The sequence below is a fragment of the Erithacus rubecula genome, assembly GCF_903797595.1.
Source record: "Erithacus rubecula genome assembly, chromosome: 20".
NCBI lineage: Eukaryota > Metazoa > Chordata > Aves > Passeriformes > Muscicapidae > Erithacus > Erithacus rubecula.
The window spans coordinates 11,124,486-11,145,765 of NC_136672.1; the positions used below are offsets into that span (position 1 = coordinate 11,124,486).

General features: G+C 64.7%; 4 protein-coding genes across 11 annotated transcripts in view; 1 reads left to right on the top strand and 3 right to left on the bottom strand.

Moving 5' to 3' along the window:
* Positions 1 to 385, bottom strand: part of RNF213 (ring finger protein 213) — a 45,811-nt gene extending 45,426 nt beyond the window's left edge. The window contains exon 1 of the mRNA XM_079323716.1: positions 252 to 385. The gene's annotated coding sequence lies outside the window, so the exon portion shown is untranslated. The remainder of the gene's footprint in view (positions 1 to 251) is intronic.
* A 1,313-nt stretch (positions 386 to 1,698) lies between these two features.
* SLC26A11 (solute carrier family 26 member 11) lies at positions 1,699 to 8,856 on the bottom strand. 6 transcript variants are annotated; one of them, XM_079323696.1, is made up of 16 exons: positions 8,534 to 8,854; positions 7,865 to 8,057; positions 7,617 to 7,702; positions 7,083 to 7,162; positions 6,733 to 6,875; positions 6,457 to 6,632; positions 6,302 to 6,374; positions 5,934 to 5,984; positions 5,598 to 5,658; positions 5,272 to 5,327; positions 4,721 to 4,861; positions 4,030 to 4,157; positions 3,725 to 3,824; positions 3,049 to 3,182; positions 2,786 to 2,858; positions 1,699 to 2,130 (listed from the first exon to the last, which is right to left on the bottom strand). In XM_079323696.1, exons 1-16 carry the CDS (start codon positions 8,696 to 8,698, stop codon positions 2,048 to 2,050), a joined length of 1,743 nt encoding a protein of 580 aa, XP_079179822.1. In that variant the 5' UTR covers positions 8,699 to 8,854; the 3' UTR covers positions 1,699 to 2,047. The 6 variants fall into 6 exon arrangements, with proteins under 6 accessions (XP_079179822.1, XP_079179821.1, XP_079179820.1 ...); XM_079323695.1 differs by having other exon boundaries at positions 3,049 to 3,185; XM_079323694.1 differs by having other exon boundaries at positions 7,083 to 7,180.
* Positions 8,857 to 9,135: 279 nt separating this feature from the next.
* SGSH (N-sulfoglucosamine sulfohydrolase) lies at positions 9,136 to 12,097 on the top strand. 2 transcript variants are annotated; one of them, XM_079323709.1, is made up of 9 exons: positions 9,136 to 9,329; positions 9,432 to 9,592; positions 9,699 to 9,804; positions 9,938 to 10,088; positions 10,318 to 10,474; positions 10,632 to 10,713; positions 10,808 to 11,011; positions 11,355 to 11,512; positions 11,606 to 11,927. In XM_079323709.1, exons 1-9 carry the CDS (start codon positions 9,248 to 9,250, stop codon positions 11,912 to 11,914), a joined length of 1,410 nt encoding a protein of 469 aa, XP_079179835.1. In that variant the 5' UTR covers positions 9,136 to 9,247; the 3' UTR covers positions 11,915 to 11,927. The 2 variants fall into 2 exon arrangements, with proteins under 2 accessions (XP_079179835.1, XP_079179834.1); XM_079323708.1 differs by having other exon boundaries at positions 9,137 to 9,329; positions 11,355 to 12,097.
* A 111-nt stretch (positions 12,098 to 12,208) lies between these two features.
* Positions 12,209 to 21,065, bottom strand: GAA (alpha glucosidase). Of its 2 annotated transcripts, XM_079323687.1 has the most exons (19): positions 20,596 to 21,065; positions 19,684 to 19,829; positions 19,360 to 19,525; positions 18,922 to 19,018; positions 18,585 to 18,704; positions 18,172 to 18,290; positions 17,935 to 18,066; positions 15,398 to 15,508; positions 15,173 to 15,286; positions 14,986 to 15,070; positions 14,781 to 14,898; positions 14,565 to 14,698; positions 14,328 to 14,479; positions 14,005 to 14,153; positions 13,788 to 13,929; positions 13,500 to 13,598; positions 13,190 to 13,354; positions 12,906 to 13,058; positions 12,209 to 12,704 (listed from the first exon to the last, which is right to left on the bottom strand). In XM_079323687.1, exons 1-19 carry the CDS (start codon positions 20,971 to 20,973, stop codon positions 12,645 to 12,647), a joined length of 2,640 nt encoding a protein of 879 aa, XP_079179813.1. In that variant the 5' UTR covers positions 20,974 to 21,065; the 3' UTR covers positions 12,209 to 12,644. The 2 variants fall into 2 exon arrangements, with proteins under 2 accessions (XP_079179813.1, XP_079179814.1); XM_079323688.1 differs by lacking the exon at positions 12,209 to 12,704 and having other exon boundaries at positions 12,918 to 13,058; positions 13,190 to 13,274.
* Between the last annotated feature and the right edge of the window lie 215 nt (positions 21,066 to 21,280).

The following is a 21,280-nucleotide window of genomic DNA, read 5'->3' on the forward strand; positions in this document are numbered from 1 at the left end:
ACCGCGGGGCAGGGGCGCCCCGGGCGAACGGGGAGGAGATGCGAGTGGCCGGGGCGCACCGGAGAGCTCCGGGCGGATCGGGGACCACGGCACCGGGGAAATCGGGGCGCACGGAGGTGTTTCGGGGGCACCGGCAGGGTGCAGCGGGGCCCGGAGCCCGCAGCTCCGCCCGCCCCGGACCCGCGGCTGCCCCCGGCCCGCACCGGGACCCCCCGATCCCGCCACCCGCCGGCCCCGGCAGCGCCACTCACCGAGCGACCGGGCACGGGCACCGGCACCTGCAGCGCTCGCTCGTCCTTCGGCTCCGCCGGGTCCCGCCCGGACAAGTTTCGTTTCTCCGCCGAGCCGCCAACTTTCGTTTTTGCTGTCACGGTCCCCGCCCAGCGCCGCACCGCCCCGGCCAATGCCGGCCCCGGCCACCGCCCCCGGGCGGCTCTCGGGGTTCCGCCCCGTCCGACCCCCCCATCCCGCCGAGCATCCCCCCGGGCTCTGCCCCGGTACCCCCCCGAGCATCCCCCGGGCTCTGCCCCGGTACCCCCCGAGCATCCCCCGGGCTCTGTCCCGGTACCCCTCGAGCATCCCCCAGGATTCTACCCCGGTACCCCCCGAGCATCCCCCAGGATTCTACCCCGGTACCCCCCGAGCATCCCCCAGGATTCTACCCCGGTACCCCCGAGCATCCCCCGGGCTCTGCCCCGGTACCCCCGAGCATCCCCCAGGATTCTACCCCGGTACCCCCCGAGCATCCCCCGGGCTCTGCCCCGGTACCCCCGAGCATCCCCCAGCCGCCAGCCCAGTGCAGCTGCTCCCCGGCCGGCAGGGACACAGGACAGGACCCGGCAGCAGCAGTGGGAGGGCAGGTGTGCTGGAGGAGAGCACGTTGTGCTGGACCCCACAGCCAAAGGCGGATTCCACAGCCAAAAGTAAGGACACGGCTGGTGGCTCATCCCGGATCTCACTGGGACCAAGGCAAACAGGGACCTCCAGCAGCGCTCACACTGAGCACACACATTTCTGAACAACCAGCCCCTTTTACCCTCATGGCCGTTTCCCCCCTCCTGGCATCCCCACTCACAGCTGAGCGCTGCTCCGGGCCACAGGCAGCACTGCAGGGCAGGAGCCGGTGGCCCCGGCAGGTGTGTGGCTCCCGGGCACCTCTGCTGCCCTTCCAGCGCCTCCAGCAGCAGGAGCTGTGCCAGACCGTGCCCTCGGGCTCGGCTCACCTGCCCTGCCCCAGCCCGGTTTCAGTTTCTTTTCCCTGGCACGCTCAGCAGCACCCAGAAGATAACTTCCCTTTCCCACACAAAAGGAAAAAGCTTTCCCTCAGGAAAGCAAATATCACACTGACTCATTAGCAATTTCTGATTTATTACACCCTTGCTGTCAGCTGAGGGCTGTTCAGGGAAACTGAATTTCAGGGAAACCCTGCCCAGCCACACCAGGCACTGTCCCCATCCACAGCTGGGCACAGCTGGGTGTCACCTGTCCCCTCTGCAGGGCTCAGGACAGGGGCTGCACCCCAGGGTGACAGCCCAGCCCTGACCCAGAGCAGTGTTTGGCACAATACCCCACACACAAGGTAAGGATAAAAAAGATAAAGATAAAAACCAGTAAGGAGCACAATTGCAGAGGTTCTGCCTCTCCCAGCAGCTGGAGGCTGAGCCCCCACGCCCGCCTGGAGGGCAGCACGAGCAGGGACAGCACATCCTGTGTCACCATTGCAGTGACCCAGAACAGGAAAAAGGTCCAGAATTAAAACAAGTGTTTAAAAAATGATAGCAGCTCCCTGGAGGAAGGATGGCTTTGTACCAGTCACTGTGACAGGGAACAGCTTTGTCCCACAGCCTGTGTGGGGTGGGGCTGGTGCTGCTCTGTCCCTCTCGGTGTGGGACATGGGGACAGTCCCTCGGTGTGGGACATGGGGACAGTCCCCCCTGTGCCCAGGCCTGGCTGGGGCAGGCGGCTCCCACGGCGTGTGTTGGTGTCACTGGGGTGTCCCTGGGGTGTCCCTGGGGTGTCCCCAGGGTGTCCCTGGACATTCCTCGTCTCACTGGATGAGCCCAGGGCTCTCAGCAGTGCTGCTGAAGGGCTCTGCCCTGCTGCCCCCCAGCTCTGCTCCCCCACACCGCCCTGGCACAGGAATAGGGGAAGCAGAGTCAAGCCAAGGCTCATGTCCTGACTGGCTGGGACAGTCTGTTGTTCCCAGCAGCTGGTTCTGTGTTTGGACTCGGGATGAGACTCCTGTTGATAAGAGCCTGATGGCTGAGCTGCTGCTGAGCTGTGCTTGCACTGAGCCAAGGACTTCTCCCAGGCTGCCTGGGCAGCCAGGAGCTGGGAGGGGGCAGAGCCAGGAGAGCTCAGAGCCCAGAGGGATGCTCCAGAGCACAGTGCTGGGAGCACTGGGGGGATTTGGCCATGGGTCACTGCTCAGGGGCTGGCTGGGCATTGCTGGGTGCACCCTGTGCACCACTTGCTTGGGATATTTATTATAAGTTTCCTTTTCTACCCTACTAAACTTCCTTCATCTCAGCCCATGAGTTTTTCTCTGATTCTGTCCCAGCCCTCTAGAGCTCCATGGTGCTGAGCTGCATCTGGGTTGAACCACCTGAGCTCATCATGAGTCCCCAAGGCTGGGGAAACTCAATTCCTGGGAGGAGCTCAGCTCACCCTCCCGGAGCCCCTGCAGCCCCCACACTGCTGCTCTGCAGCTGGACAGGTCACATCCCCTTGGGTCCCCTCCAGGGCCACACTCATCCCATCCTGGGAGAGCAGCCCAGAGCCTCACCTGCCTCCTCCCAGCTGGGGAAATGCTGGAACCCTTCTAAGTCTGCAGACAGGAGGACTTGGAGAACAGGGTCCTGAGGGCAGAGGAAGCTGGGCTGGGGGAGGCTGGCCCAGGGCAGAGCCCCAGCCCTCCCCAGCACGGAGCACCAGCTCTGGCAGAGGCAGCTGCTTGGATGGCAGCAGAGCAGAGGGAGCTCAGAGCTGGGCTGAGCCACCTGCCACAGCCTCCCTGGGCCTGGCTGGGCTGGCCAGGGTGCCACTCACCTGCAGGCCACAGAAGGCCAGCGAGAGGCCGTGCCTGCACAGCTCCTGCTGCAGCTCTGCCAGCCCCAGCAGCGCCGTGTAATCAATGCTGCTGACGTGGCTGCAGTCCAGCACCACAGGGCGTGCTGCAGATGCTGCTGGAAGGGCACAAGGTCACGTCCCTGAAGAGCCCAGAAATGGGCAGCACAGGGGTCACAGCCCCAGAGCCAGGGCAGGGGCTGGCAGGGGTGGGGCAGCTGTGCTGGCACCGCTCACACCTGCGGTCCTTGGTGTGGGCAGCACCTGCCACCTGCACCAGAAGTGATGGGGTGGTGACAGCCGTGTCCCCAGGACAGGCTGAGAGCTCAGTACGTGCCAGGGCAGGGGCAGGGGAGCTCAGTACCTGCAGGGACAGGTGCAGGGGAGCTCAGTACCTGCTGGGACAGGTGCAGGGGAGCTCAGTACGTGCCAGGGCAGGGGCAGGGGAGCTCAGTACCTGCTGGGACAGGGGCAGGTGCAGGGGAGCTCAGTACCTGCTGGGACAGGTGCAGGGGAGCTCAGTACCTGCCAGGGCAGGGGCAGGTGAGCTCAGTACCTGCAGGGGCAGGTGCAGGGGAGCTCAGTACCTGCAGGGGCAGGGGCAGGGGAGCTCGGTACCTGCCAGAGCAGGTGCAGGGGAGCTCAGGGAGCTCAGTACCTGCCAGGGCACGGCTGCATACGCAGTCCCTCAGGTGCTCCACGGCTGGGAAGTGCAGGCTGCTCCCTGGCTGCACCAGCAGCACGGCCCCCTCTGACACCTGTGGTCACAGGGAGCTCAGGGCTGTCACCTTCCCCAGGCAGGGACAGCTGCCCGTGTCACTGTGTCCTCCTGGATGGAGTGGAAGAAGCAGGAGCCCCCCTCCCTCAGGGAAAACCCTCCTGCACCCCAACACCTCAGTGCCCTCAGGAGCCCCCTCCCAGCTCCCTGGTCCTGCCATGCCCATGGGGAGGGGTGAAGCCCACCTTGATTGGGGGCCTGGCAATGGAGTAGAGCAGGAGGATCCCAGAAACCAGCACCCCAGCCACGATTCCATACTGAACCTCCCAGAAGCAGAGCAAGAATGTCACACAGAGGGGCACAAGGTCCAGCCCTGCAAGAGAGAGAAGCCAGGCTCGGCTTGGCTGGTCCTGGTGCCACAGGGCAGAGCCGAGGGATCCATCCCGGGCAGGGGGCTCGGGTGGAGCTGCAGGTGGAGCTCTGGGTGGGAGCACCTGGGAGGGGTCATGAACTGCAACCCTTTGCATGACAAAGGACCCGGTGGGCAGCCAGTGATGGGACACAGAGAGAGGGATGGGACACTCACAGACAAGGATGGGACACAGAGAGAGGGATGGGACACTGAGAGAAAGTGATGCGACACTGAGACAAAGATGGGACACTGATCAGACACAGAGAGTCCCCCAGACTTCTAATGTCTGTGAGGGGATAAAAGTTCACAGGTTCCTTTGCTCTGGATCCCTCCTCAGAAACACCCAGCTCAGCTGATATTCTGTTATTTCATTATGGCACCATGATTAAATTATTTTAAGGACTGGGACGTCTGAGACTCTGCTATGGGAAACCTGGGTGAGGAAACCTGGTCTGTGTGAGTGGGGCAGGGGGAACCATGAAGGGGGAACAGGGAGATTGCCCCTTCCTGAGCCTTGCCCTCACTCTTAACCCTCCAGAGCGTGCGGAAGGTTCCAGCGTCGAACATGGGCACCACGGCCGAGATGATGACAGCGGCCAGCGCCGCCTTGGGGATGTAGTAGAAGAGAGAGGTGAGGTATGCCAGGGACAGCAGGACCAGGGCACCTGTGGGAGGGGACACCCCTGAGCCACGGGAACCCTGGGGTCCCCAAAACCCAGGGGTTCCTGGCACGGGGGCAGGGCAGGGTAGGCAGGGCGGGGTGGGGCAGGGTGGGGCAGGGCAGGGTGGGGCAGGGTGGGGCAGGGCAGGGTGGGGCAGGCAGGGCAGGGCAGGCAGGGTGGGGTGGGGCAGGCAGGGCAGGGTGGGGCAGGGCAGGGTGGGGCAGGCAGGGCAGGGCAGGCAGGGCAGGGTGGGGCAGGCAGGGCAGGGCAGGCAGGGTGGGGTGGGGCAGGCAGGGCAGGGTGGGGCAGGGCAGGGTGGGGCAGGCAGGGCAGGGTGGGGCAGGGAGGGGCAGGGTGGGGCAGGCAGGGCAGGGCAGGCAGGGCGGGGCAGGGCAGGTAGAGCAGGGCTGTACCTGTGACCAGCCCTCCCGCGGGGGTGCACACCCCTGACTGAGCATTCACCGCCGTCCTGAAATGCAAACCCAGGCTGTGCAGGGCCTGGGGGCTGCTCCTGCCCACCCCAGCAGGGAGCAACAGGAGCAAGCCCCTGGGGTCCGCCTGCAGGGAGGGAGGTGGCCCTCAGCAGGAGGGAAGGTGGCCACTGGGACACGTGCATAGCCTGGCCACCCAGGTGGGCTGCTGGGGACCAGCACAAGCTCAGGCAGCCACTGGGGTCAGTCCTCCTCTGAAGATCTTGCAGAGATACCACCAGTGCCCTGCTCCCCCTCCTGCTACCCACCGGCCAAAGCTGCCTGTGATGGGATACGAGGACACGAAGGAGCCCAGGACGTTGGTGACACCTGAGGGGACAAAGGAAGGGGCTGGGGAGGCACTGCTGTGTCTGTGACCCCATCCTGACCTTCTCCCTTCCCAGACCCAGCTGGGCAGTGCCCACCCAGCTGTGCAGGAGTGACTCAGCCAGCTCTGGAAACCCAGAGCTGTGAGAACGCCTGGGGTGGGGGCAGCACGCAAGGAAAGGGAGGGAAAACTTCAGGTGGAGGCAGGACAGGCCAGATGGGATCTCAGGCAGCTCAGGGGCTGTGGGACACCTGGAGCCCCACCCTGCCCTCCTTACCCAGAGCCAGCAGCTCCTGGTTGGGGTCAATCCTGTAACCATTCTGAGAGGCTGAAAGGAGACGTTGGGGTTGGCCTGAGGCTCCCACAGGCACAACCTGCCATGCACACAGATGGAACCAGCAGAGACTGGGGCAGTTTGGGCACTGTCCTGGCACCCTTCAGGCACACGAGCACCTCAAGACAACACTCACCTCCTGGGCAAATTTCAGCTGTGCCTCCCACAGCTGACGCCCAATCCCTCCCAGTGCCCCAGAAGGAACAGCACTTTCCCTGGCACCCCGAGCCCTTGCAGACACCCCTCCCCAGCACCCCAAGCCCCCCCGGAGACCCCCTGTGAGCACAGGCAGGAGCCTGGCACAGCCCTACCGAAAGCCTTGGCGATGGCGATGGTCTCCAGCAGCCCCATGAGCGGCACCACGGCCAGCCCGGCCCCCATGTCCTGCAGAGAAGGATCATCGTGGGGCTGGGACCCTGCACAGGCAGCAGGGAGCAGAGCAGCCCTGGGGAGCTGCCAGACCCACCTGCAGCAGGCTCTGGAAGGGCACGGTGCCGTTGGGCGCTGCCAGGGAGAAGCGTGGCAGCCGCAGGGGCGGGAGGCCCTGGGGGATGCTGCCCGTGAGCCTGAAGGGCTGCCAGCCCATCACCTGGAAGGAGTAAGCCACCAGGCCAGCAAACAGGACCACGAGGGCATTGCGTGCTGCAGAAGGGAGAGAGCAGCTGGGAAAGCTGCCCAGCAGCAGGAGGGGGCAGGGGAAGGGAGCCCACGGGAGGGGATGGGCAGGGGGCTGCTGACACACCTGTGCCACAGATCCAGACAATCAGGTGGCTGATTCTGACAGCCAGTGCTCCTGCAGGGCCAGCTTGGGGCAGGTGGCTCCTCATGGCCCGGAGCCCTGCCAGCACAGCCAGGCAGCTCAGCCCCAGCACAGCGTCCCCAGCCCTGCAAGAGGCACAGCAGTGCCACCCCCAGCAGGCAGCGGGCACGGGGAGAGCCCTGCACGGCCCCAGGGCAGGGGCAGGGGCACAGGGCAGGGGCACAGGGCAGGGGCACAGGGCAGGGACAGGGGCACAGGGCAGGGGCACAGGGCAGGGGCACAGGGCAGGGTCACAGGGCAGGGGCAGGGGGACAGGGCAGGGGGATGCTGACCTGCTCTCCCCAATCCTCCTCAGCGTCTCATAGACCTGCAGGAAGAACTGCCTCGGGATGCCCTGCAGCCCCAGGATGTTCTGTGCAGGAACAGAAAGCTGGGGACAGCCTGCCACAGCCTGTCACAGCCCCGTGACCGCAGCCATTGGCCAACACCGGCCTGCCAGGCTCTGATTTGGGTTAACCACAGGGGAAGTGTGGCAGCCCAGCAGAGCCTCAGTGGCTGCAAACCACCCCCAGCTTCCAAATTTGCAAACCCACCGTGCCAGAGAATCACACAGTGTCTCCTGCAAGTGACCAAATACAATGTCCTGGCTTTATTGGTGTGCTGGCTGCCAGCAGCTGAGGGTGTGTTCAGCTTGGTCTGCTCAGAGCAGAGCTCAAGGACCCAGCAGAAACACTGGCAGGGGGTCCCAGGACCCCTTTGGGGCTCCTTCCTCCAGCATCAAGCACATCACCCAGCCCAGTGCTAAATATCCCAGCTGCACAGCACTAGGAGAGCTGGAGAGGCAACCAGGACAGGGCAGATCCTACCTTGACCTGGCTGAAGCCAATGGTGATGGAAGCAGCTGATGTAAACCCTTTAATGACAGGGAAGGAAATGAAATCCAGAAGGAATCCTGCACGGGATGGGAGGCAGTGAGGGTCTGTCTGTGTGCACAGAGCTGTCACACGCACCAGCAGGACAATGCCAGTGTCCCAGGGAGCAGAGAGGAGGAGGCAGCAGCCACAGGCTGTACAGCCATATCCTAAACACACATCTGTGCACGTCCAGAGCTCACCGAGGTGCAGGAGCCCCATGGCCAGCTGGATGCAGCCAGACAGGAAGGCCAGGAGGACGGCACGGACGGGCTCGTGGCAGGCGTACGAGGACACCAGCAGGGACATGATGGCCGTGGGACCCAGCGTCACGTCCTTGGCCGTGCCCAGCACGCAGTAGACAAAGCAGCCCATGAAGGAGGAATAGAGGCCGTACTGCAGGGGGACAGAGGGGACACTGGCACTGCCCCGGGAGAGGCCAGGGGGGCAGAGGGGACACTGGCACTGCCCCGGGAGGTGGGAGAGGCCAGGGGGGCAGAGGGGACACTGGCACTGCCCCGGGAGGTGGGAGAGGCCAGGGGGACAGAGGGGACACTGGCACTGCCCCGGGAGAGGTCAGGGGGACAGAGGGGACACTGGCACTGCCCCGGGAGAGGCCAGGGGGACAGAGGGGACACTGGCACAGCCCCGGGAGAGGCCAGGGGGACAGAGGGGACACTGGCACAGCCCCGGGAGCTGGGAGAGGACAGACACCTCCCGGACTGGGAGGGCTGGGCTGGTTCGGGTCACTCCATGGCCCCTGGCACACGCATGGCATCCTGCCCGGGAAATGGGCGACTGCACAGCGCCAGCCCAGCCCAGCCCAGCCCTGCCGCCGGGGGTCCCCGGCTCCCCCCGGGCCTGGCACCCACCTGCAGCGGCAGCCCGGCCAGCTCGGCGTAGGCCAGCGCCTGGGGCACGGTGGTCAGTCCCACGGCCAGCCCGGCCAGCAGGTCCAGCGGCAGCCACGCCCGGGAATAGCGCGGGAGCCAGCGCAGGATCGGCAGCGCCGGGCGCGGGCAGCGGCACCCCGGCATGGCCGGGAGCCCTCGGAACCGGGGCGGAGCGGGACCCCTCGGTGCGGTACCGGGGCGGAGCGGAACCCCTCGGTGCGGTACCGGGGCGGAGCGGGACCCCTCGGTGCGGTACCGGAGAGGAGCGGAACCCCTCCGTCCGGTACCGGAGAGGAGCGGGACCACTCCGTCCGGTACCGGAGAGGAGCGGGACCCTTCTGTCCGATACCGGAGAGGAGCGGGACCCCTCGGTCCGGCACCGGAGAGGAGCGGGGTACCTCGGTCCTGTACCAGGGCGGAGCGGAACCCCTCGGTCCGGTACCGGAGAGGAGCGGGGTACCTCGGTCCTGTACCGGGGCGGAGCGGAACCCCTCGGTCCGGTACCGGAGAGGAGCCGGACCCCGCCGGTGCCGGGCCGGCCCAGCCACGGCTCCGCCCGCCGGATCTGAGCGGCCGGAGCTCCTCATGTGACCGGGGTGAGGAGGAGCCGGGGCGGCCGGAGCTGCCGGTGCTGGTTCCGCTGCCGCTGCCGGTGCTGGTTCCGCGGCCGGTACCGGTGCCGCTGCCGGTGCCATGCGGCCCTGGGCGCTGCTGCTGCTGCTGGGCGCGCTCCGGACCGGCGGCTCCCCGGCCCGCAATGTGCTGCTGTTCCTGGGTGAGTGCGGCCCGGCCGAGCCCCGGGGATGCTCCCGGTGCCATCGGTGCCCCCCGGGCCCGGCCCGGGACAGCCCGGGCTGACCCCGCACCCGTCCCGCAGCCGATGACGGCGGCTTTGAGATCGGCGCCTACAACAACTCTGCCATCCGGACGCCCAACCTGGACGCGCTGGCCCGGCGCGGGTTGCTTTTCCAGAACGCCTTCACCTCCGTGAGCAGCTGCTCCCCGAGCCGGGCCAGCATCCTGACCGGCTTACCGCAGGTACGGGCACCTGCCAGCCCACGGCGATGGCGCGGGCACGGCTGGGCGTGTTTTGGGGCCGGGCTGGCAGCCCCGCGCCGACCGTGCTGTGTGCCCTCACCTGCAGCACCAGAACGGCATGTACGGGCTGCACCAGGACGTGCATCACTTCAACTCCTTCGACGGCGTGCGGAGCCTGCCCCTGCTGCTCAGCCAGGCAGGTGTACGGACAGGTGAGGAGCTGAGGAGCGTGGTGAGCTCCCCGTGGGCCAGGCAGCACTGCCTGGAGCTGTGGCTGTCTCCACAGAGAGGCACAGCAGCCACCCCGCACTGCTCCTGGCACAGCTCCCCTCTGCATTCCCACAGGGATCATTGGGAAGAAGCACGTGGGGCCGGGGGCCGTGTACCCCTTCGACTTTGCCTACACAGAGGAGAACAGCTCGGTGCTGCAGGTGGGGAGGAACATCACCCGCATCAAGGAGCTTGTCCGGCGGTTCCTGCAGAGCCAGGACAAGAGGTGGGACAGCCCTGGCCCGGGAATGGCTGTGGGAGGAGGGAAGCTGGCTTCTCTGAAGGTGTGTCCCCAGCTGGTCACAAACAGCAAGGGGCCCCTTGTCCCTGGCTCACCCCACATCTGGGTTAGGTGGGGGAGTCCTGCTGAGCCCAGCTTGCCGTGGCACAGCCCAGGAAGGTCTCTGGCCAGTCCTTTGCTTCCCCACCTCCACATCCCCCCTTTCCATCCCTAGGCCTTTCTTCCTCTATGTTGCTTTCCACGACCCCCACCGCTGCGGGCACTCCCAGCCCCAGTTTGGGGCCTTTTGTGAGAAATTTGGCAACGGAGAGAGCGGGATGGGCTGGATCCCTGACTGGAAGCCGCAGATTTACCGCCCGGAGCAGGTGCAGGTGAGAAGCTGCGGGTGTGCGTGGGGCTCTGTGGGGCTGCACATGATGGCAGCCCAGGCTGGCCCCCACTTGCCACTGCCTCCAGTGTGACAGCAGGAGCTGGTGAAGGCACAGTGGCCTGTGCCAGCCCCGTGCCCCTGTCCCTGTCTCCGTGCAGGTCCCTTCCTTTGTCCCGGACACGCCGGCTGCCCGGGCAGACCTGGCTGCCCAGTACACCTCCATCGGGCGCATGGACCAAGGTGGGGCCACGGGCCAGGCTGGGGCTGCTGAGGGCTGCAGCCCCTCCCTCCCCCTGAGCTCCGTCCCTCTGTCTGTCCCTCTGTCTGTCCGCAGGGATCGGGCTGGTCCTGCAGGAGCTGCGCCGTGCTGGATTCCTCAACAGCACCCTGGTGATCTACACCTCAGACAACGGCATCCCCTTCCCCGCGGGCAGGACCAACCTGTACCACTCGGGCACGGCCGAGCCGCTGCTGCTCTCCTCCCCCGAGCACCCCCAGCGCTGGGGGCAGCTCAGCCAGGCCTTTGCCAGCCTGCTGGGTGAGAGCTGGGGGAGGGAGGGAGGCAGCACGGCTGTGCCGGGGGGCGTGGGCTGCTCCCCACCCAAAACTCGGGGTCCTGTCCCTGGGGCAGCTCAGCCAGGCCTTTGCCAGCCTGCTGGGTGAGAGCTGGGGGAGGGAGGGAGGCAGCACGGCTGTGCCTGGGGGCATGAGTTTCTCCCATCCTCCCCACCCAAAACTCGGGGTCCTGTCCAGCCCTGAGCCCTCAGCACGGGCAGGGGGATGACAGAACAGGGTCCCCTGCAGGGACACCATCCCCAGGGACCTTTCTGCCCCTCTCCCACAGCGTCTGTTCCTCCTCTCATCCTTTTCTTCTCCTCCAGACCTGACGCCGACCATTCTGGACTGGTTCTCCATCCCCTACCCTGCTTACAGCATCTTTGGCAGCAGGCAGGTGCAGCTCACTGGGAAGTCCCTCCTGCCAGCCCTGGAGTCGGAGCAGCCCTGGGCCACCGCCTTCAGCAGCCAGAGCCACCACGAGGTGACCATGTACTACCCCATGCGAGCCGTGCAGCACGGGCCCTTCCGCCTCATCCACAACCTCAACTACAAGATGCCCTTCCCCATCGACCAGGATTTCTACGTCTCTCCCACCTTCCAAGACCTGCTGGGCCGCAGCAGGGCGGGGCTGCCCACGCACTGGGACCGCAGCCTGGGGCAGTACTACTACCGGGAGCGCTGGGAGCTCTTCGACCGCAGGCGGGACCCCGGCGAGAGGCAGAACCTGGCGCCCGACCCCCGGCACAGCCGCACCCTGCGGCGCCTGCGCGCGCTGCTGCTCACCTGGCAGTGGGACACCGGGGACCCCTGGGTGTGCGCCCCCGACGCCGTGCTGGAGCAGAGGCTGAGCCCCCAGTGCCAGCCGCTGCACAATGAGCTCTGAGGGACACCGGGACACCGGGACAGGCCACCGAGTGATGGTGGCACCGCCGGCTCTGCCAGCCCCGCCTGGCCCCGCAGCACTGATGGATTCCTGCTGCCTTGATTCTCAGCCAGAGGAGCCAAAGGGCCAAGCTGCCCCCCAATAAAGCCTCTGCAGGATAAGGCTCCATTTCCATCTGGAGCTGAGCACACTCCTGCAGCAGGACCCAGCCTGGAGCCTGGGCAGGTCAAGGGCTTCTGTGGCACAGCCAGGGCTGCAGAACAGCTGGGAAATGGTGTGAAGCCTTCAAGGGGCACAGGGGGTCCCACTGGAGACCTCCAGGCAGGGACAGAGCTGGGGTGTCAGCACCAGAGAGGGGACAAGGACACAGCCTAGGGCTGCTCCCAGCAAACAGCAGCTTTATTGACAGTACTGCTCCCTCAGCCCCTCCCCAAAACCACAGCCAAAAAAACCCTGCAGCCTCTGCCCCAGTTACCAGTCCCCCAGAGTATCTGGTTTGCTGCCTCACAAGGCACTTGGGTCTTTTTTCCCCTGATTTGATGATGATGAGGTTTTTCCTGTCCCTGGGGGCTGTGCAAGGCCCCCTCCCTGTGCTCACCCCTCCATCAACAGCCAGCAGCAAGGCCCAGGAGTGTGGGAAGAGCAGGGGCAGCTCTGGGTACAGGGATGGGACAGATTGTCCTCGGATTCCAGGGGAGCAGAGTGGCCTCTCCCTGTGACTGACTCTGCCTCAGGACCAGGAGATGACAAACTGCTCCCACATGGGCAGTGACACAGGGACCCTGAGCACCTGAGGGGAGAAGGAAGGTGAGAAGAGCCAGGATGGAGCCGAGGGGTGTCAGAGCCCAGGGGCTCCTGCCCCCTGCACAGCCCTGGTCCCACAGGTCCCCTGGGAAGGGCACCCATGGCCGAGCTGTGCCAGACTCCAGCAGCTGCACCCTGGGTCCCTTCCTGGCCACCAGCCCTCCCCAGGGGGGGAACGAGCACTCACCTGAGTGTCACTGCGGTAGGAGAAGTCCCTGACGATGGCACCATTGGCCAGGACTGTCTGGGGAGGGCTGGTGACACCCAGCACAGTCACAGCCTGCAGCAGGACCCCGTCCAGGTGGGCACTGGCCCGCAGCAGCTGGCTGAGCACGGCGCCCTGGGGACAGCGGGGTGGCACCCAGTGCTGCCATCCCCCCACAGCACCCAGGGCCCTGCAGTGCCCCCCGTGCCACCACTGGGCAGGCACAGCTGTGCCAGCACAGCCAGCAGCTCCCCGTTTGAGCTCACGTTTGAGGCCAGGAAGAGGATCTCGGTGCAGTCCCCCCTCTCAAAGCTCTCCCAGCTCTCCCCATCGTCCCAGAACAGCTCTCCCCTGGCGAGGCCGTGCGGGGTCAGTGCCACCACCAGGGCCATGGGCTTGCTGCGGGACTGGGCCGTGCTGAGGGCTGGCTCCTGGGGCAGGGCAGCACAGCTGGGGGCACTGCCACAGCCGTGTCCCTAGCCCTGCCAGGCTCTGCCACTGTCCTGCCAGAGCTGTGGCACAGCCACCCTCCCAGGCAGGTCACTGGGGTGTCCCCACGGAGCAGGGGGGACTCACCTGCAGGGGCAGGATGTGCCCTGCACGGACGTGCACGTTGATGGTGTCCAGGGGTGCTGGCAGGAGGATCCACTGCCCTTTGCTGTGGATGGTGGAGTCCTACAGGGGAACAGGGAGAGGGAAGAGGCACAGGGAGCATGGCAGGGGGCTCAGCCCAGTGCCAGAGCTCTCAAATGGCCACCAGCACAGGCAGGTGAGGCAGAGACCCCCACACAGCCCCAGGGGACTGGTGGGGTGCAGGAAGGTGCCATTGCAAAGCTCCCTGTGCAACACAGCAGGAGCACCCACCCCTGCCAGGCTGTACCACGTCCCTGCTGGGAAGTAACCTCTGACTTTGGTCTGTCCTGGCTCCAGCACGGGGGTGATGAGCAGCCCCCCGCCCCACAGGAGCTGCCTGTCCACGGCCCAGGTGTTGGGGTCTGTGGGGAACCTGGGGAAGGAGGGGAGGGCAGTGCCAGGACACCGTGCAGGCAGTGGCCCGAGCGCTGGCGGGGCTGGCACTCACTCCAGGAACAGGGGCCGTGCCACGGTGTCTCCTGCAGCGTGGGCCCGGTGGAACAGCGTGTAGAGGAAGGGCAGCAGCGAGTAGCGCAGGTGCAGGGCGCTCCTGATGGCAGCCTGGGCAGCAGGGCTGAACGAGTAGGGCTCCTGTGGCTGAGGAGGGGACAGCCCCAGGGGACACTCAGAGCACGCGGGGAGCAGCACAGGGAGCACTTGAGGGCGGCAGGACGGACTCTGCCAGCACCGAGCCAGCCCCCTCCCCGCCTGGCAGGGCAGCCCCTCCCTGCCCAGAGCCCCCTGCCCGCGGGCCAGGGCTGCAGGGCTCACCCGGGTGCCGTGGTCGTTGTGGTTCCTCATGAAGGGGTAGAAGGCGCCCAGCTGGGTCCAGCGCACGCACAGCTCCTCGCTGCTGCTGCCCGAGAAGCCGCAGATGTCGGCCCCCACCAGCGGCACCCCGAAGAGGTTGAACAGCAGCACCTCTGCAGGGGCACACAGGGCATCAGGGCTCTGCAGCAGCGGGGATGGAGCCCGGGGGAGCCCCAGGGCCCAGTGCCCACTGCCCACCTGGTATGGAGTAGTAGAGCTGCTGCCAGTCGCTGCCCACGTCCCCGGTCCAGTGTCCGGCGTAGCGGCCGTGCCCCGCGAAGGTGGAGCGGGAGATGATGAAGGGACGCCTGCCCCGCACCCTCAGCAGAGCACTGGCAGGGGGATGGCTCTGCTCAGCACCCCCGGCCAGGAGGGGGCTCAGGCTCTGCAGGACGTGCAGGAGCCCAGGCTCACCTGTGGGAGGCCATGGCCTCGCTCAGCCCGTACAGGCTGTGCAGGTTGTAGTGAGAGGACAGGTACTGCTGGCTGGAGGCACAGATGGTCCCGGCTTGCAGCCGCCCCCCAAACACACCTGCAGGTAGAGGTGGAGCTCAGAGCCCCCCTGGGCTGCTGCTGCTGTCCCCAGAGCCCCGGGCAGGGCTGGGAGCCCCTCCTGTACCTGGCACGTAGGGGGGATGCTCCAGGTTGTTGCTGGGGCAGCCATCCTGCGATCCCTCCACGAAGTTGGACGGTTCATTCATGTCCTGGGGAGGGCAGGGAAGGATGGGACAGCCCTGCTGCTGCAGCAGGGGCCAGCAGAGGGGCACAGCAGGAGCCAGGGCCAGCAGCTACAAAGGGCCACTCACGAGCCACATGCCATCGAAGGGCACCTGCTCGTGGAACTCCTTCACCATGTCGTGCCACCACTCGTGAGTGCTGGGGTTGGTGAAGTCGGGGAAGGCGGTGGGGCCTGGCCAGACCTGCAGGGGGAGAGCACTGGGCAGAGCCCACACAGCCCCCCACCTTCCCCCCAGAGCCCCCCAGAGCCCCCCAGCCATCTCTGCAGGGGCCCTGGGTGCTGTGACACGCACCTTCCCGATCAGCGGCTGCCCCGAGGCGTTGCGGATGAACACGCCTCGCCTCAGCCCCTCATCGAACGGCCTGTAGGAGCCAGGGGGCCCCGAGCTGCTGATCCCAGCGTCCTGCAGAGGGGCAGAGCCAGGGCTGCACCGGGAGCAGCAGGGACAGCCAGCCCTGCCTGCACCAGCCCCCTGGAACAGCCCCCTGGAACAGCCCCCTGGAACAGCACCCTGGAACAGCACCCCTGGAACAGCCCCCTGGAACAGCCCCCTGGAACAGCACCCCTGGAACAGCCCCCTGGAATAGCCCCCTGGAACAGCACCCCTGGAACAGCACCCCTCGAACAGCCCCCTGTATCAGCACCCCTGGAACAGCCCCCTGGAACAGCCCCCTGGAACAGCACCCCTGGAACAGCACCCCTGGAACAGCACCCCTGGAACAGCATCCTGCATCAGCACCCCTGGAACAGCACCCCTGGAACAGCCCCCTGGAACAGCCCCCTGTATCAGCACCCCTGGAACAGCACCCCTGGAACAGCCCCCTGGAACAGCCCCCTGTATCAGCACCCCTGGAACAGCACCCCTGGAACAGCCCCCTGGAACAGCCCCCTGGAACAGCACCCCTGGAACAGCCCCCTGGAACAGCCCCCTGTATCAGCACCCCTGGAACAGCCCCCTGGAACAGCCCCCTGGAACAGCACCCCTGGAACAGCCCCCTGGAACAGCCCCCTGGAACAGCACCCTGGAACAGCCCCTGGAACAGCCCCTGGAACAGCCCCCTGGAACAGCACCCTGGAACAGCCCCCTGGAACAGCCCCCTGGAACAGCACCCTGGAACAGCACCCCTGGAACAGCACCCCTGGAATAGCCCCCTGGAACAGCACCCCTGGAACAGCACCCCTGGAACAGCACCCTGGAACAGCCCCCTGGAACAGCACCCCTGGAACAGCCCCCTGGAACAGCCCCCTGGAACAGCACCCCTGGAACAGCACCCCTGGAACAGCACCCCTGGAATAGCCCCCTGGAACAGCACCCCTGGAACAGCACCCCTGGAACAGCCCCCTGTATCAGCACCCCTGGAACAGCACCCCTGGAACAGCCCTGCCTGCATCAGCCCCCTGCATCAGCATCAGCCCCAAACTCCCCCAAAAGCCAACCCCCAAAACTCCAAAAACCCCCAAAAATGCCCTAAAAAAGTTTAAAAATACCAAAAACATCTTTTAAATATGCAAAAAAATACCCTAAAACAACCTTAAAAGCTCTCCAAAGCACCCAAAAAACTCCTTTTAAAAACTGCAAAAAAATGAAAAACAAAAAAGCCACAAAATCCCACTTTAAAGTGCCCCAAAACCACCTAAACCACAAAAAGACCAAAAAACTCCTGAAAAAAAAACCGTTTAAAAACGCTCAAAACTCCCAATAAAAAAATTTCTCAAAAATCCCCAAAAAACTAAAAAAATCCCTTAAAAATTTTTAAAAATGCCTTAAAAATATGCTTGGCTAGTGATGCCTGGTAAACCAGGCATGATCAATCGAGCCCAGAGCAATCGATCACCAGGCAGGACTTTAAAGGGTTTTTAAGGTTGTTTTAGTGTATTTTTGAGGGATTTTTAAAAGCTTTTTTTTTTTTTTTTAGTTTTTTGGGGATTTTGAGGATTTTTTTGTTGTTGTTTTTTAGCGGGGGTTTTGAGGGTTTTTAAAGGGTTTTTTTTTCAGGAGTTTTTGGGTCTTTTTGGGTTTTGGGGCACTTTAAAAGTGGGATTTTCTGGCTTTTTTTTTTGGCGTTTTTTCGCAGTTTTTAAAAGGGGTTTTTGGGATGATTTTGAGGGTTTTTATGGTTGTTTTAGGGTAATTTTTTTAGGGATTTTAAAATGTTTCTTGGGGATTTTTTTTGTTTTTGGTGGATTTTTGAGGATTTTATTTTTCGAGGGTTTTGGTGTGGTTTTTGAGAGGCTTTTTTGAGCATTTTTTCGGTTTTTGTGGCAGAGGATGGGTGTTTTTATTTATTTTTGGGGGGCTTGAGGTTTTTCAAGGTTTTTTTGGGGTTTCTGTGGTTTCTTTGTGTTTCTTTTTCCTTGTATTTTGTCCTTTTTTGTTTTGGTTGGGGTTTTTTGTCTTTTTTTCTGTTTTTTCAGGATTTCTTTTTTCTTTTTTTTTGGGATGTCTTTTTTTCATTATTAACTTTTTTCTCACTTTTTCCCCCCCAGAATTTCCCCCCCCAGGTTGGGTTTTTCAAGCACTGCAGAAGGAGATGCTGGAGGTCCCCAAGACCCACGGGGACCCCCCTGGGGAACCCCAGGACTGAGCGGGAGGAGCCCAAAAATTCTGGGAACCCTCTCAAATCATTAAACCCCCCCCAGAAGCTTCCCCTGTGTCCCTGTGGAGTTTTTAGGAATTATTTTGGATTTTTTTTTTTTGCGGGGTGGGTTTGGGAATTTCGGGAGGGGGGGGCAGTAAAAGATAAAAATGGGACTTGTCCAGCCCGGAGAGATGGATCAGCAGGAGCACCGAGCCAGGGCTGAGCAGTGCCAGCTGCCCCTGGAACTCACCACAATCATGATGTACCTCAGCCCACGGCCGTGGAACTCCTGCACCATCTCTGGGAAATCTCCAAAGCTTTTCTTGTCGAAGGTGAAATCCCTCCTGGCGTCGGCGTAATCCAGGTCGTTCCACTGCACGTCCTTGGGCGAAGGCAGCGGAGCTTGGGGAGCAGCAGGGCCCCCAGGGACCCCCAGGACCCCCAGCCCCCAGGGCGGGCAGAGGCTCCAGCAGCAGCCCAGACTCACCTGGGGGAAGCGAGCTGCTGTCATGTTGGCCACCACCTGGCGGGTGATGGCCGAGGAGGAGTAGCCCCAGCGGCAGAGGTGGAAGCCCAGGCCCCAGTAGGGGGGCATGAAGGGGAAGCCTGGAGGGCAGAGGGTGGGGCTGGAAGGGATGGCCTGGCCTCGTGCCACCCCACAGCTGTGCTGTGCCACGCTGGTCACTGCATCCCAGCAGAGCCATCCCAGCAGAGCCATCCCAATAAACCCATCCCAGCAGAGCCATCCCAGCAGAGCCATCCCAATAAACCCATCCCAGCAGAGCCATTCCAGCAGAGCCATCCCAATAAACCCATCCCAGCAGAGCCATCCCAGCAGAGCCATCCCAGCAGAGCCATCCCAATAAACCCATCCCAGCAGCAGCCCTGGCTCAGCCATACCCACGACATCCAGGTACTGCCGCACCACACTCTGGGGGTCGGGGCCCAGGAAGATGTAGAAGTCCAGGATCCCACCCGTGGTGCGCCAGGTCAGGGCCGGGCTGGGCTGCAGGAGCACGTCTGGGGAGCACAGGGGACAAGGGAGGACACTGAGCAGGGGACAAGGGAGGAAGCTGAGCAGGGGACAAGGGAGGAAACTGAGCACAGGGGACAAGGGAGGATGCTGAGCAGGGGACAAGGGAGGATGCTGAGCAGGGGACAAGGGAGGACACTGAGCACAGGGGACAAGGGAGGATGCTGAGCAGGGGACAGGGCCCGGGCTCTCCACAGGACTCACCCATGGCGTTGCTGTTCAGCAGGAAGACGCCGTGGGCTGAGCCATCGTCCTCCATCACCAGGTAGAAAGGGTGGGAGCCATAGAGGTTGACGTGGGGCTGGAGTAGAGCAGGGTGTGGTGCCAGTGAGGCTCTGCTGGAGACCCCCACACCCACCTGACTGCCCCTCACCTCCAGTCAGGAGCATTGGCTTGTGGTGCCAGGGCTTGTGGTCCCAAACTCAGCAGAGCTCTGCCCTGAGCCAGAGCCCTGGAAATGGCTCCCAAGCAGCACAGAGCTCCAGGGGACAAAGCTGGCCTGGGGACAAGGGTCCCGTGGGCCCTGGCTGGTGTGACCAAGGCCAAGAGCTGACCCAGAACTGACACGTCTCCCCAGCCCCAGGGGAGAGGCCCCGGGAGCACAGGTGAACGAGTCTCCCTTTCCCTCGGTCCCCTCCCTACCGCAGGTGCCATGTCCCGGTTCCAGAGGGTGACCCTGGTCCATGCTGTGTCCAGGAACAGCGGGGTCAGGCGCTCCCCCAGCCCCGAGATGAACTGGGAGGGCAGGGAGGTGGAGATCTGCAGGAACTGGTCTGTGAAGATGAGGGGTGCGACCGTGGTGTTGAGCCTGCGGGGAGAGAAGGGGAGACTCGGGCAAACAGCTCAGAGGGAGGCGCCAGGGCTGGGCAGGGACAGGGATGCTCATCAGCCGTCACCAGTGTCCCTGCAGCCCGGGGCTGTGCAGGCTCCCGGAGCGGGTCCCTGCGGAGCGACGGGGGCACTCACAGGACGGTCCCGCCGCGCTGCCGGCACACCACGAGCCCGAAGGGATCCTGGCTCACCTGCAGCCCGTACAGCGGGGCCGGGGCTCGGCCGCGCACCCGCGGCGTGGCCAGCGGCACCTCATAGCGCTGCCGGGCCGCGTCCCGGAGCTGCGGGGGACAGGGACAGGGACAGGGGGACAGGGAGACAGGGGGACAGGGGACAGGGGGCAGAGGGACAGGGGACAGAGGGACAGGGGACAGGGGGCAGAGGGACAGGGGGACAGGGAGACAGGGGGACAGGGGGACAGGGGGACAGGGGACAGGGGACAGGGGGCAGAGGGACAGGGGGACAGGGGGACAGAGGGATAGGGGACAGAGGGATAGGGGGACAGGGGACAGAGGGATAGGGGGACAGGGGACAGAGGGACAGGGGGACAGAGGGACAGGGTCAGCGGGAACGGGCTTTGACCCGCGGGGAACGGGGCTTTGATCCGAGGGATAACGGGACGGGGATGGGGATGGGGTTTTAACTGTGGGGAACGGGCTTTGATCCGCGGGGAACGGGGGTTTTACCGCCGGGGAACGGGGCTTTCACCCGGGGATCGGGGCTTTCACCCGGGGATCGGGGGTTTCACCCGGGGATCGGGGCTTTCACCCAGGGATCGGGGCTTTCACCCGGGGATCGGGGCTTTCACCCGGGGATCGGGGCTTTCACCCGGGGATCGGGGGTTTCACCCGGGGATCGGGGCTTTCACCCGGGGATCGGGGGTTTCACCCGGGGATCGGGGCTTTCACCCGGGGATCGGGGGTTTCACCCGGGGATCGGGGCTTTCACCCGGGGATCGGGGGTTTCACCCGGGGATCGGGGCTTTCACCCGGGGATCGGGGCTTTCACCCGGGGATCGCGGCTTTCCCCGCGGGGTCCGGGGCGCACCGTGAAGCGCAGGCGGGCCGGGGTCTCCAGCGCCAGCTCCAGCCGCACCGTGTCCACCGCCGCGGGCAGGAAAGCGGCGGCCACGCGGCGCAGCCGGGCCGAGAAGCCGCTCTCGGTGGCCGTCAGGTTCTCGGCTCGGTAGCTGCGGTACCCGCGGGGGAAGAAGCACCAGGGCGGGCCGGGCCCGCGGCGAGGGCCGGGCCCGGGGACGAAGCAGCAGCCCCGAGCCTCGCAGTCCGCCCGCGCCAGGAGCCGCTCGGGGCCGCAGTCGAAGCGGCCGCTCGGGGACACATCGCAGGCGGCGGCGCCGGGGCCCCGAGCCGCGGCCGGGACCAGCAGCAACAGCAGCGCGGCCGCGACCCCCGGGCCCGGCCACATGGCCCGGCACCGGCACCGGCACCGAGAGCGGCACTGGGACCGAGACCGGCACCGGACCCGAGACCGGCACCGGCACCGGCACCGGCACCGGCACGGGCACGGGCACCGGGATCCGCAGCGCTCCGCCGCTGCCGCTCTCGGGGCTGGGCCGCTCCCGCCCCCGGGAAATGGGACACGGAGGCGGAGCTGCTTGGGACAGCGAAAGTGAAACGTAAACAGAAATGTACCGAGAGAATGTCAATGGCACGTCGTAAATAAACATTATACCAGACAAAGTAAATATCGTACCCTGCACCTGCTTTTTTTA